The sequence below is a fragment of the Pelophylax lessonae genome, assembly GCF_965119305.1.
Source record: "Pelophylax lessonae genome assembly, chromosome: 13".
Lineage (NCBI taxonomy): Eukaryota > Metazoa > Chordata > Amphibia > Anura > Ranidae > Pelophylax > Pelophylax lessonae.
Genome location: NC_138780.1, coordinates 109619678 through 109632800, shown reverse-complemented (window position 1 = coordinate 109632800; position 13123 = coordinate 109619678). Strand labels below are relative to the sequence as shown.

The following is a 13123-nucleotide window of genomic DNA, read 5'->3' as shown; positions in this document are numbered from 1 at the left end:
GGTGAGTACCTGGATAGATAACTGACTCCAGGGGAGAGTGCAAAGGGTGGTGATTAATGGGGAGTACTCAGATTGGGCGGGTGTGGAAAGTGGGGTCCCCCAGGGTTCTGTCCTGGGGCCAATCCTGTTTAATTTATTCATAAATGATCTAGAGGAGGGGATATCTAGTACAAACTCAGTATTTGCGGATGATACTAAACTAAGCATGTTAATATCTTCTATGCAGGATGTGGAAACCTTACAAGCGGACCTTAACAAAATAATGGGGTGGGCAACTACATGGCAGATAAAGTTTAATGTTGAAAAATGTAAAGTAATGCACTTGGTTGCCAGAAACCAGAAAGCAAGCTACTCACTAGGGGGGAAACCTGGGTGAATCTAAGATGGAAAAGGACCTGGGGGTACTGGTATACAACAGGCTTGGCAGTGGCATGCAATGCCAAGTCGCTGCAAGCAAAGCCAACAGAATACTGGCGTGTAAAAAAAAAAGGGGATTCACTCCAGAAATAAAGAGATTATTCTCCCTCTCTACAAGACTCTGGTCCGGCCACATCTGGAGTATGCTGTCCAGTTCTGGGCACCGGTCCTCAGGAGGGATGGGCTGGAACTGGAAAGAGTCCAGAGAAGGCCAACAAAAATAGGGGAATGGAGGACATCAGCTATGAGGAAAGACTACAAGCACTGAACTTATTCTCTCTGGAGAAGAGACTATTAAGGGGGGATATGATATCAATGTACAAATACTGTACTGGCGACCCTAGCATAAGGAACAAACTTTTTACTGAAAGGGAATACAATAAGACACGTGGCCACTCACTAAAACTAGCGGAAAGGTGGTTTAACCTTAAAGTACGTAGGAGGTTCTTTACTGTGAGAGCAGTCGTATCAGCGGGGAGCATCGATAGTTTCAAAAAACTATTAGATGGGCACCTTAAAGACCACAACATACAGGGGTCTACAATGTACGGTTAACAGCAAACACACACACATCATAGGTTGAACTGGATGGACTGTCTTTTTTCAACCTCACTAACTATGTAACTATATTGTGAAGATTCTGGCTTGATATGAGTGACATGGAGTGGAAATCGGGTTAGACTGGCATCTACTGTGCTGTTGAATTCTGAATCCTGAGTGCACAGAGCACTTGCATGTCCCGTGGATTATTCATATGTTAAATTCCTGTAAAGGGCTTGAGATGGAGAGTGGTGGCCTGTGTATTAATGTGGAAAAAATATATTCTAGGGACTTTCCCAAATGGAGAGTGTGAAGGACATCATGGGTCTTATTCTCGCATTTGGAAACTACATGAATGGAGGTAACCGAACACGTGGTCAAGCAGATGGATTTGGGCTAGAAATCCTTCCTAAGCTTAAAGATGTTAAGAGCAGGGTGAGTATGTTGAGATTTATTTTTGCACGTTAAAATAAACTGATTGTAAAGGATTTTTTAAAATAAACAAACATGTTATACTTGCTCTGTGCGATGGTTTTGCACAAGGCTACCCTGATCCTTCTCTTCTGGGGTTCTCCGCAGGCTCTCTTGGCTTCTCCTCTTCTCCCTGTGCCCCTTTAGCAAGCTGTTAGCTAAGGGGGCACGCATGCAGGCTCAATCCTGAGCCAGGCTGTGTGCGTTTATAGAAACACAGTGTGGCTCGACCCTGCCCCCCGCTCCCTCCTCACTTGATTTGACTGACCGTAACCAATGGCTCCCGCTACACTCATTCAAGCCTGTGGGAGAGGGGAGAGGGAAGAAGAGCTGCTACCCATGAGAACGTGCTGGATTGAGCGAAGACTCTGGGAAGTGTAAGGTGGAGACTGGGGGAGCTACTATTGAAAGATTTTTTTACCTGTAGCACTGCCCCCTTGAGGACTGCCGGATAACACTCTCGGGTCCCCCTGGGTTACCGTTAGCAACATTGGCATCCACAAATAAACACTTCACTTCATTGGCTCAATGATCAGTCCAAGGGTATGTAGTTGTTTTTGGTGTTATTATTGGGATACTCCAAATTGAACTATTCACAATGGATGAGGACTCCTATCTGGAGATGTAGCTAGGCTGCAGATTCACCTTGCCACTAGATGAATTTAGATCAAGTCTCTGTTCAGATGACTTAGTTGGATAGATCATCTTCTGGATACCTGCCTAGTATCCCCTTTCACTCCACAGACTGACACCCATCCTTTGACTTTCCTACACCGAGGTGGCTACCCTCAGGTCAGGCCCCTAGACATGATCCCCTGTACTCACAAAACTGTTTTTAGAGGGTCTCCAGTGTGTCTACCCCTCCAGTAAGTTCTCCTGGACCTCTGGGTTCAGTTCCTTTCCTCTGGTCCCCAGGCTGACTGCCTGTTACCGCGTGCCACTGCTACAGAGGAGGAGGCCTGTGTATTCATTGGTCAGGTTTCCTCCCACTGTCCAACATGCCTCCCTATTGGACCAATGTGGAAACACTATCTAAAGTCAATGAACCACACACTGAGCATACCTAACTCACAGATCCTGCTCTCTGGTAGGCAGAAAGTGATATAGATTTCCCTACTGTTCCTCTGATAGGCAGACAGAGCCAAAAACTATACTCACTCACTAGCACCTACCTAGGAGGGTGCTACATACCTTAATGAAAAGATAGGTTAAAAAAAAACCTTACTCTTTCGTTCACTGACGGACACAGCTCCATGTCTTCTAGACCATTGGGCTTTATGCTGCTCTCTCTAGGAGTAGGACTAGGCAGAAACCTTTTTGGTTACACCCCTGAGGTGGTCCCAGAGAGCATACCACCACTTCTTGCTATTGGAATTCTGTTTTCTCTATCAATCAATGACGTACGCAGTCTCTGATCTTCATATTAGTAGGTTTATACTGCCCCCTACAGGAGTAGGACACTAGGCAGAAAAAAGTAATGGCTACGCCTATGGGCAGTCCCAGGGGTTACACCCTCTCTCACTGCTATAAGATATCAGTTTAAATCTTCCTAGTCAGGAGTAGGGACCTAGTTCCTTGCTGGGATCTCTGGTCCTGGCAAAAGTTTTTTCTAGTTTGCTTTTTCTCTTACGTCCTCTGACAGTCGCCGCCCACTCATACAGTCTGCACTTCTGGGTATTGGTCTTATCCACAGGAGTAAGCTAAGCATAAGATTTTGTTAACATTCACAAAACCTTTGTATAGACACACCTACAGGGGGCTGTCCCTCTGGTCCAATACCCCCAGCTAGCAGCATTCCAAAATCAGTTTGTCTTTGCCTAGCATAGGAGTAGGCTGGCTTTTCCCTGGCTGGGGCTGCAGCCTCAGCCTTTTTTCTTATTATTATTTTATCTCTCTGAGAAAGTGATTTTTCTCTACAATAATAGCTTTTTATTTTGTTCCTGCGCTTAGTCGGACTTCGGAAGACTACAGCGTTTGCGGGCTGGGAATCGCACTGGTTATCCTAGGGCCTTATGGAATCCCAGCCTGCCATCGAGCGTTAGCAGGCTATGCGTACGCCCAGGCCTCGCAAACGACCATGTCCCTGTCCTCAGGGACGAGCCTGCGAAGTGGCTACTTCACTGGGATGTCTTAACTGCGGTACGCTGCGTGTTGCTAGCATCCTTTTCAGCTGACGGCACCACCACCCAGAGTGGGAGGCTTCCTGTCACAGAGCGGCATCCACGTTTTGCTGGACCGGTGAGTACCATGCTACTCCTCTGTCTATGGCATTGTCTGTAGGGGTGTGTATGTGGGCCCTCTGTTTATGGGGATGGCAGTGCACATGGCTCTGTAATATCCCCCTCATGTCTGTCAGTGCGGTCCCTGTGTGTCCCTTCCCGGTCCCTGCGGGGGCGCTGTGGCGGTTTTACCGCTGTGTGGGGGATTGCGGGGGTCCCTGATGTCCCTGAGGTGCTTCGGCAACGTTTTGGGGGTACAGACATGGTGTGTGGGAGCCGCAATCGGTGTAAAACCGCGGGGCCGCCATTTTAGGTTTGGGCAGGCTGTTTGGCCTCATTGTGAGGGCAGCAGCCATTTTCTGCAATTCTGTGGGCCCCCTTCGGGCAACATCTTTAGTGTGGGCACCATGTTCTTTATATGAACAGCGGCCATTTTCCCAGAGCCTTCTCCATAGACTTGTATTGGCAACCATTTTCTTGTGGCTCAGAGCTGTGTTCTGCCTCTAGTGGCGTGAGGTCACTTCCTTCTCACATGCAGATCGAGCTGGCAGTGTGTGGCAAGTATAGGCACACTTTTAGGGGATTTTATGTTTTTTCCTGGGCTGCATTCCTGCTGGCGTTCATTCTTTTGCAGTTTTTAGTTACACGGGCTTAGTTCCTCTTTGCGGTGGGAACCGCGGTAATGGCTGATTTAAAGGGCCAGCGCCATTTAAATTCTGAAGTGCTATGATGGAGTCCAAGGATAGCAAATCCCCCCCTGCTCTGGTGGAGGGTTCAGGTACCCCTGAATCCTCTGCTATAGTCCCACTTACTGCTGCGCTTGTGACTTTAGTGTCAAAAGTGGATTTGTTAATGTCTGACCGGGCTTCTAGGAAAAGGCCCAGGCTTTCTTAGTCTTCTGATTCAGAGCCAGATATGGTTGCCACGGACAGTGTACCCCCTGAGGGGTCTCAGTCCTCTCGGTCGGATATGGAGGAGTAGGATTCCACCTCCGGTTCAGCAAGAGAACGCGCTGCAATGTCTGCGCTTATTTGCTCTGTGAAAGACATGCTAAATTTAGATGATGAGCCCCACCTGTCGGGTAAGCGCTCTTACCTTGGGACCCGCAAAGCCCAGAAGTCGGGTCAGGTTTTTCCCTGCCCCGCTGAGTTTCACGAGACCGTGAATGACCAATAGCACAATTTAAAGCGCGATTTTGTGGTGCCCAAGCGATTTCAGTACCATTATCCCTTTGTGGCTACTGTGGATTCGAGCTGGACTGTGGCTCCTAAGGTGGACCACACTGTGTCCAGGTTAAATAAAGCCACTTTAATCCCCGCGGAGGATTCTCGGGTGTTTAAAGACCCGGCGGATAGGTGGGTGGAAACTCTTACCCGCCACATCTGCATGGTAGCGGGTTCCTTAGTAAAAAAACCTGTGTTCGCTTCCGTAATGGTCTCTCAGGCGGTTGTGGAGTGGGCCAAGGTGCTTAAAGGCACCCTTATTGCTGACTCCGCCCCTCCTGCTACTCTGGAGATGGTGGATCAAATTATTCAGGCGGTTTTATACCTGTGTGACGCGGCCTTGGATGAGGCCCCTTTAGTCTCACGCCTCTCTGCAGTTGCAGAGACTATTCGTCGCATCGTTTGGTTGAAAAGCTGGTGGGCCGACCAGTCTTCCAAGAAGACGGTGTCTGACATCCCTTATGCAGGGAGTCGTCTTTTTGGGGACTCTCTGGATGAACTGATGAAGGGGGTCACTGGAGGGTAAGAGCATGCTGCTGCCCCAGGTGTCCAGGGGAAGATCCTTCCGCGGTAAGCGGGGCCCTTCATTTAAACCTAACCTGGGGTCCTTTCGTGCCTTCAAGGCACAAGACGACAAGGGTAAGTCCTTCAAGGCCTCTGGTGGCCAGAAGAAGCCTTGGGCGGGCAAGCCTAAAGCCGCCCACATGGGCACGGCGTTGGCCCAGTCTGCCTCGACCTGAAGGGGCGCCCTCACCCATTTCAGGGGTGGGGGGACGTCTGCGCTGTTTTACCGAACCTTGGCTGGCCAAGATTCAGGACAGGTGGGTTCAAGAACTCATTCAGTCAGGGTACAAGATCGAGTTTCGATCACGCCCAGCAGACAGATTCTTTCCCTCAAATCTTCATTTGACCCCAGATCATTTCCGAGATCTCCATCGGGCGGTTCAGGATCTCCTCGCCCAGGGGGTGGTTGTCCCAGTGCCACATCGGGACAGGTTTCGGGGTTTTTTCTCGAATCTGTTCACAGTGCCCAGAAAAGAGGGCAAGGTGCGTCCGATTCTGGACTTAAAGTTTCTGAACCGCTTTGTGCGGGTCCAGAAATTCCGGATGGAGTCCCTCCGGTTGGTGGTGGCATCCCTGAGTCCAGGGGATTTACTGGCTTCCATCGACCTCAAGGATGCGTATCTACACATCCTTATATACGAGGGTCATCAGAGGTACCTCCGATTCGCTATTGCGGAAGAGCACTATCAGTTCGTGGCGTTGCCTTTTGGCCTCGCTTCGGCTCCAAGGTTTTTTACCAAAGTGTTGGCTCCTGTTCTTGCCTTGTTGCGGGTACAGGGGATTGCCATCCTGGGGTACCTGGACAATCTCCTTTTAAGGTCGAGTTCCAGTGCCACTCTGTTGCGTGATCTCTCAACCACGGTTCAGACGCTCCAGGAGTTCGGGTGGATCATCAATTTTCAGAAGTCGACATTGTCCCCTTCTGTTCGTCTCCCTTACCTGGGGATGATTCTGGACTCCGCCCAGGTGAAGGTCTTTCTTCTGGAGGACAAACACCAGACTCTGCAGGACGAGGTCAAGTCGCTCAGGGACAACGAGTTCTCTTCGCTCCGTACCTGCATGCGGTCCCTGGGCTTGATGGTGTCGGCTTTCGAGGTGGTACCATTTGCACAGTTCCACACATGATCTCTGCAAGCGGAGATTCTGACCAGGTAGGACAGGCATCCTCACTCCTTGGAAAGGAGGATCTCTTTGAGCCCCCAAGTTAGATCGGATCTTCTGTGGTGGCTCCAGTCTCCGGCTCTGACGGAAGGAAAATCCTTTTCGACCTTTGCTTTGGACTGTGGTAACCACGGACGCCAGCCTGTTGGGCTGGGGTGGCATTCTGGGCAATCTGTCTGCCCAGGGCACTTGGTCAGAGGGGGAGTCCTCGCTTCTTTAAAGGTCTTGGAACTGCGAGCAATCAGGCTCTGTTTGCTCCGTTGGTTGGATCGTCTTCAGGGCCGCCCTGTGCGTGTGCAGACGGACAACGCAACTGCGGTGGCTTACATCAATCACCAAGGGGGCACCAGGAGTGCCCGGGCGGCCCAGGAAGTGTCCAGAATTCTGTCTTGGGCCGAGACACATGTCCCGTTCACATTCCGGGTGTGGAGAATTGGCAGGCCGATTATCTAAGCCGCCAGACCCTGGACCAGGGGGAATGGTCCCTACACCCGGAGGTGTTTCAAATGCTGTGTGCGAGATGGGGATCCCCGGATGTGGATCTGTTCGCATATCGGCTAAACAACAAGGTAGGAAGGTTCATGGCAAGAATGCGCGATCCTCTGGCAGACGCCTCGGATGCGCTTGTGGTGCCTTGGAATCGGTATCGCCTGATTTATGCCTTCCCTCCGATTCAGTTGTTGTCCAGGTTCCTTCGCAGGTTGGTCTCGGAACCGAAGCAGGTGATCCTGGTGGCTATGGACTGCCCGCGCCGGTCTTGGTACGCGGACATCATACAACTGCTCGTCGAGCCTCCCTGGCGGCTCACGTTACGAGACGATCTGCTGTCTCAGGGGCCGATCTTCCATCCTGCTTTACAGTCATTGGCTTTAACGGCGTGGCTGTTGAAAGCCAGGTCCTGAGAGATCGAGATCTCTCTTCGGCGGTCATTCCTACCCTGCTGAAGGCTAGGAAGGCTTTGTCCGGTAAGATCTATTACCGTACCTGGAAGGCTTATTTTGCCTGGTGTGAGTCCAGAGGCTTCCATCCTCTTTCCTTTTCGGTGGTGAGGGTACTAACCTTCCTGCAAACTGGTGTGGACCAGCATCTTGCGCTAACCACGATCAAGGGTCAGTTGTCGGCACTAGCCGTCCTTTTCCAGCTCCCCTTGGCATCAAACTCTTTGATACGCACCTTTATTCAGGGGGTGCGTCATTTGACTTCTCCTAGGAGAGCGCCTTTACCTCCTTGGGACCTGAATTTGGTCCTGTCCGTTTAGCAACGTCCTCCCTTTGAAAACATCAGGGAGATTCCTCTGCCTGTGCTGTCACGAAAGGTTGCCTTTCTGGTGGCGATCACGTTGGCTTGCAGAGTGTCGGAGTTGGCGGCTCTGTCCTGCCGTTCCCCCTACCTGGTGGTTCATAGGGATAAGGTGGTCCTGCGACCTAACCAATCTTTTCTTCCTAAGGTGGTTTCCGATTTTCACCTTAACGAAGATATTGTTTTGCTTTTGTTGTGTGCGAATCCTAAGCATCCTAAAGAGTTTGCTCTGCACTCTTTGGATGTGGTCCGGGCGATCAGGGTGTACCTGTTGTCTACTGAATCCTTCAGGAAGTCGGATTCTCTCTTTGTCCTTCCCGAGGGACCTCAGAAGGGTATGACTGCGTCTGCGGCGACCATTTCAAAATGGATCAGACAGACGATTGTTCAGGCCTATTCGATTAAGGAACGAGTTCCACCCTTTCCTGTCAAGGCGCATTCTACCAGAGCGGTGAGTGCGTCCTGGGCTTTCCGGCATCAGGTTTTGGTGCCCCAGGTGTGCAAGGCAGCGACTTGGTCGTCCGTGCACACTTTTTCCAAATTTTAAAAACTTGATGTTTTGGCATCAGCAGATGCCTTCTTTGGCCGCAAAGTTCTGTGTGTGGCAGTGCCTTGATGGGGTCAGGCTGTTGCCTGTCCCTGTCTGTTGGGGTTGTTGTTTCTCCCCCTTTTAGTTATTGTTTTCCTGGGTTGCTTGCTCCAGTTGAGCTTTTTTGCTACCCAGAGTTTTTACCTTTTCTGCTCAGATAAGGTTCCATTCTCTGACCTGGGTGCTGCGTTGCCTTTGTGACGGTTGCGCTTCCCACCCCTCATGTCTACACTGCTTTGGGACATCCCATTGGTGAAGACTGTGAGAGTGGGCGGCGACTGTCAGAGGACGTAAGAGAAAACTACATTTTTGAAAAATCTTACCGTAAAATTCCTTTCTCTGAGTCCTCTGACAGTCCCCGCCCCTCTTTTTGGGGTTCATGGACTATCTGCTGCTTGCTACCAAACTGAATTGGAAATGAGGCTAGCCGGGGGTATTGGACCAGTGAGACAGCCCCCTGTAGGTGTGTCTATGTAAATTGCTTTGTTTTTAACAAGTCTTATGCCTAGCTTGCTCCTGTGGATAAGAGGTCAATACCCATTGGTGAAGACTGTATGAGTGGGCGGCGACTGTCAAAGGACTCAGAGAAAGGAATTTTAAGGTAAGATTTTACAAAAATTCAGTTTTTCTCCAGATTTTTTTCCTGTTAGATCTACAAGCAACTAAGCCGGATCTGGGCGATGGGCTGGATATGGATATATAGATCCAGTGGGCACCCCAGCCGGCCAGCGAGCGCACGCAGATCCCAGCTCTGCACTAGGTCGGCCGCGGACGGGGGCTGGCCCCGCGAGTTAAACGTCTCACCAGGTCGCATACAACCGGGTCTAGGCCCAAGTCAAAGCGTTCCTATTGGCCAACAGCCCCCCTACTTCGGCAGAGAGGGATTCTGTCAGAAGATTGCGCCCTCCTGATCCTGGTATGGTGAGTAAATGTTGCCCCCTCTTCCCCTGACGAACCCTCACAACCCCGTGTTCCCCTCTGTCACGCACCCCCTACCTACCTGTCCCCCCAGCCCCACCTACCTGTCCCCCCCCCCCCCCCCCACTACTGGGGCTATGGGATGTTTGTATTTTCTCCCGGTGGCTGGGACCGAGCTTCAGGCTGACGGTGGGGGGTGTGCCCCGCTGGCGATGGATGGACGATTGTGCGGGGAGGGTTTACCTGTCACTCTCTGGGCCCCCTTTCCTGTCTATCCCATCCAGGAGGATGCGGGTCCCCTCGAGGGCCCTCAGTAGCTCCGCAGGCCGCGCGGGGCCTCCATTTTTTTGTAGTCTTGTGCTCTGCAAGATTTGGCGGCCATATTGGTACTCCCGGCGGCCATATTGCAGTGGATTTCTATTGAGAGTCACTGGTGGGCATGTTCTGGGTGTTCCCTAGAGGCGTTTTTTTTCTGGTGGTGGAGCCCCTCCCTATACCCTAGTGCTGCAGCGATCTGTGGATCGAGATCGCTGCAGACATGCTGTGCAGACGTTCTGGGCCTCCTGGTGCCTCTTTGGTGAATGGTGGTAAATCTCGGGGGTCTCTCTCTCTCTCTCTACTGGGGTCTCTCTGCTGGGGTCTTCAGTGCGCTCTGCCTGACCTCTTGGGGGCAATGCAACACGGTGAGACGTTCTTAGAGAAGAAAAAAGTGTTTTTTTCCTCAACTCTTGCTGACTGGTTCCCCTGGTGCAACATGGCCCCTGCAGAACAAGTGTCCCCACCTGACCCCCTCAAGGAGGCCGCATGGCCCTCCGGATCTCAGCTATCCATAGATGCACGTTCGGCGGTCCTGGAATCCTTTGTGTCCTGGGTGGAGGTGGCCTTTAAAGGGCGAGTTCTCAAAAAACGCCCTCCGCCTACCCCTGCCTCATGTGATGTCAGATTCTGAATCTGATTCAGCCACCGCAGACGCGGGTCTCCCTGCCGGGTCTACTACCTCGCGCCCTGTCTCCTCTGATAGTGAGGATGACATCTCTGCCTCCTCCTCCGCAAGAAAAGGCGCTGGTGGATCCACTGGTTGTATGCGTGAGACCTTAAAAATGGGGGACGCATCTGCGACTGCGAATGAGGCACAGGCTATGTTTGGCAGTCTCTTAGGGTTCTCCCTCGCTCTTACTCGGTGGCTTGGATCATGGCTTTCCTTCAACGGGGAGTTGATCAAAAGTTAGCCTTGAGTACTATCAAGGGTCAGGTTTCAGCCTTATCAATTTTCTTTCAAAGGCCACTAGGAGTGTGACCCTTGGCATCTTGGGACCTTAATTTGGTATTGTCAGTTCTCCAGAAACTTCCTTTTGATAGTATTTGGGAGATTCAACTGCTTACCCTTTCCCAGGTGGTGACGAAATCCGTCCTTTCTTCCGAAGGTAGTTTCCAGTTTTCACTTAAATGAGGACATCGTGTACCCTCTGTGTCCTAAACCTAAACATCCTAAGGAAATTGCACTACATACTTTGGATGTAGTTTGGGCATTCAGGGTGTACTTGGTGACTACTGAGTCTGTTCGAAAGTCAGATTCGCTATTTGTACTCACGGATGGCCCAAGGAAAGCGCTGCCTGCGTCTGCTGCGACTATTTCCAGATGGATCAGATAGTCAGTCGTGCAGGCTTATTCAATTAAGGGTCAGGTTCCACCTTTCCCTATTAAGGCACATTTTACTAGGTTGCTTAATGCTTCCTGGGCTTTTCGCCATCAGGCATCTGTGCTTCTGGTTTGCAAGGCGGCTACCTGGTCGTCTGTTCACACTTTCACAAAGATTTACAAGGTGGATGTGCTGGCATCTGCAGATGCCTCTTATGGCCGCAAAGTTTTGCAGGCTGCCGTTTAAGGGTTTTTAGTCTCCCTTGAGAGTGTTTAATATTTTTTCAGGTGGGTCTCTTCTTGTTGTTCTGATGAGTCCTATATTGCCTGGTTGGCTATGGTTTAGGAATTTGTTTTCTGTTGTTCCCACCCCTCATTTTTATGGCACTGCTTTGGGACGACCCTACTGATATGAAGATCAGAGACTGCGTCCGTCAATGAACGATAGAGAAAATTGGATTTTTGTCTTACCGTAGAATCTTTTTCTCTGAGTTAATTTACGGATGCAGTCTCTGATCTTCATATCAGTAGGGTTATACTGCCCCCTACAGGAGTAGGACACTAAGCAGAAAAAAGTTCTGGCTACACCTATGGGCAGTCCCAGGGGGTATACCCTCTCTCCCTGCTATAGGATGTCAGTTTATTATCAAAGCAGTGTCAGAGAAAATAATATCAGCCCAACTCAATAGAGGGGCGGGTACTGCGTCCGTCAATGAACTCAGAGAAAAGTATTTTACGGTAAGACAAAAATCCAATTTTCTCTATCGTTCACTGACGGACACAGTCTCTGATCTTCAGATCAGACAAAAATCCAATTTTTATGCCTAGTCAGGAGTAAGGACCTGACTCTCAGCTGGGGTCTGCGGTCCTGGCATTTTTTCCTTTTTAAATTTAATTTTTTACTTTCTTTATTATTTTTGTTCCTGTGTGAACTACAATCAACAGCCAGACTGGGCAACGAACTGGATATTTTAGATCCTTATGGTCTTCCCAGTCTGGCCTGCGAGCGCGACCCAACAATTAGCTCCACGCTAGGTTGGCTGCGACGGGGGCTGGCTGGCGAGTAAAACACCTCGCGAGGTCGCATAGCCCTGGTCACGACAGCAGTCACGATCATAGTCGCAGCATACCTCAGGCCCAGCACCCCCATTCCATGATGGTTCCCCTAAACTGCTTGGCCCCTCCTGTGTCCTCCTTTTTTCTCCCTCATGTTTTTTCCCTCATCTCCACAGCGGGGTTCCCCCTGCGTAGGTTTCCCTCACCTGCCCCCCCCCCCCCTTAGCATTTGGGTAGTGGGCTTGTCGGGTGTTGGGCCGGTGCCGCTGTCAGCCACACTTTTGGGGTGCCTGGGGGGGTCCCCTCCTGGTGTCTGACTTTTTCCTTGGGGTCCAGTGGGGTACCGGGTCCCATACAGTGCCGGGTGTCCCCGCCATTTTGCTGGGGATTCTGTATTCCCGGCTTCGGTGGCCATGTTTGTGTAGTCCAGTGGCCATGTTTTTGGTTTGCCTATAGAGAGTAACGGCGGCCATTTTTCTTGTCAGTGTCTGCGCTTCCTCTTCCTTTTCCATCGCAGTGTGGCAGACTGGCACTCTCCAACTCTGTGTGGCGAGTCTCTGGGGGTATACGATCCTTCTTCTGCTTTATACAGTGCCATGGGTGCACTGATTCTTGTGGGGTTTCAGCTACAGTATGCACAGGGGGAGGGGTCCCCCGTTTTTCTGGGGGAAAAAAAAACTCATTCTAGTTTATGCACGTTGCAGCTCCGATTAATCCTTTGTTGACCATGGAGACTCTGGAGCGCATATCACCACCTGACCCACTCCTGAAAGTTGCGGGACCCTCTGGGTCTCAGTCTGCCCTGGCAGCCATGACTGCAGCCTTGCAGTCACTTGTATCTAAAGTGGATATGGCCCTGCAAAGGAGGCCTAGCAAGAAGCACCCCCTGCCTTCGCCTGTATTCTCTGCCTCCTCAGAGTCTGAGATGGATTTGGCCACCGCAGATGAGAGTCAGCCCACTGGGTCTGCGTCCACACACGCCGAGTGCTATAATAGTGAGGATGAGTCGTACTCCACAGCCGCACAT

The 13123-nt window shown here is 50.9% G+C and overlaps 1 protein-coding gene across 2 annotated transcripts in view; it reads left to right on the top strand.

Moving 5' to 3' along the window:
* The window catches only part of LOC309569437 (formin-like), a 673199-nt gene that overhangs the window by 549428 nt on the left and 110648 nt on the right, over positions 1–13123 (top strand). For both annotated transcript variants that reach the window (XM_082275263.1, XM_082275264.1), the window contains one exon: positions 1246–1392. In XM_082275263.1, coding sequence (XP_082131389.1) covers positions 1246–1392 — 147 coding nt within the window. The remainder of the gene's footprint in view (positions 1–1245; positions 1393–13123) is intronic.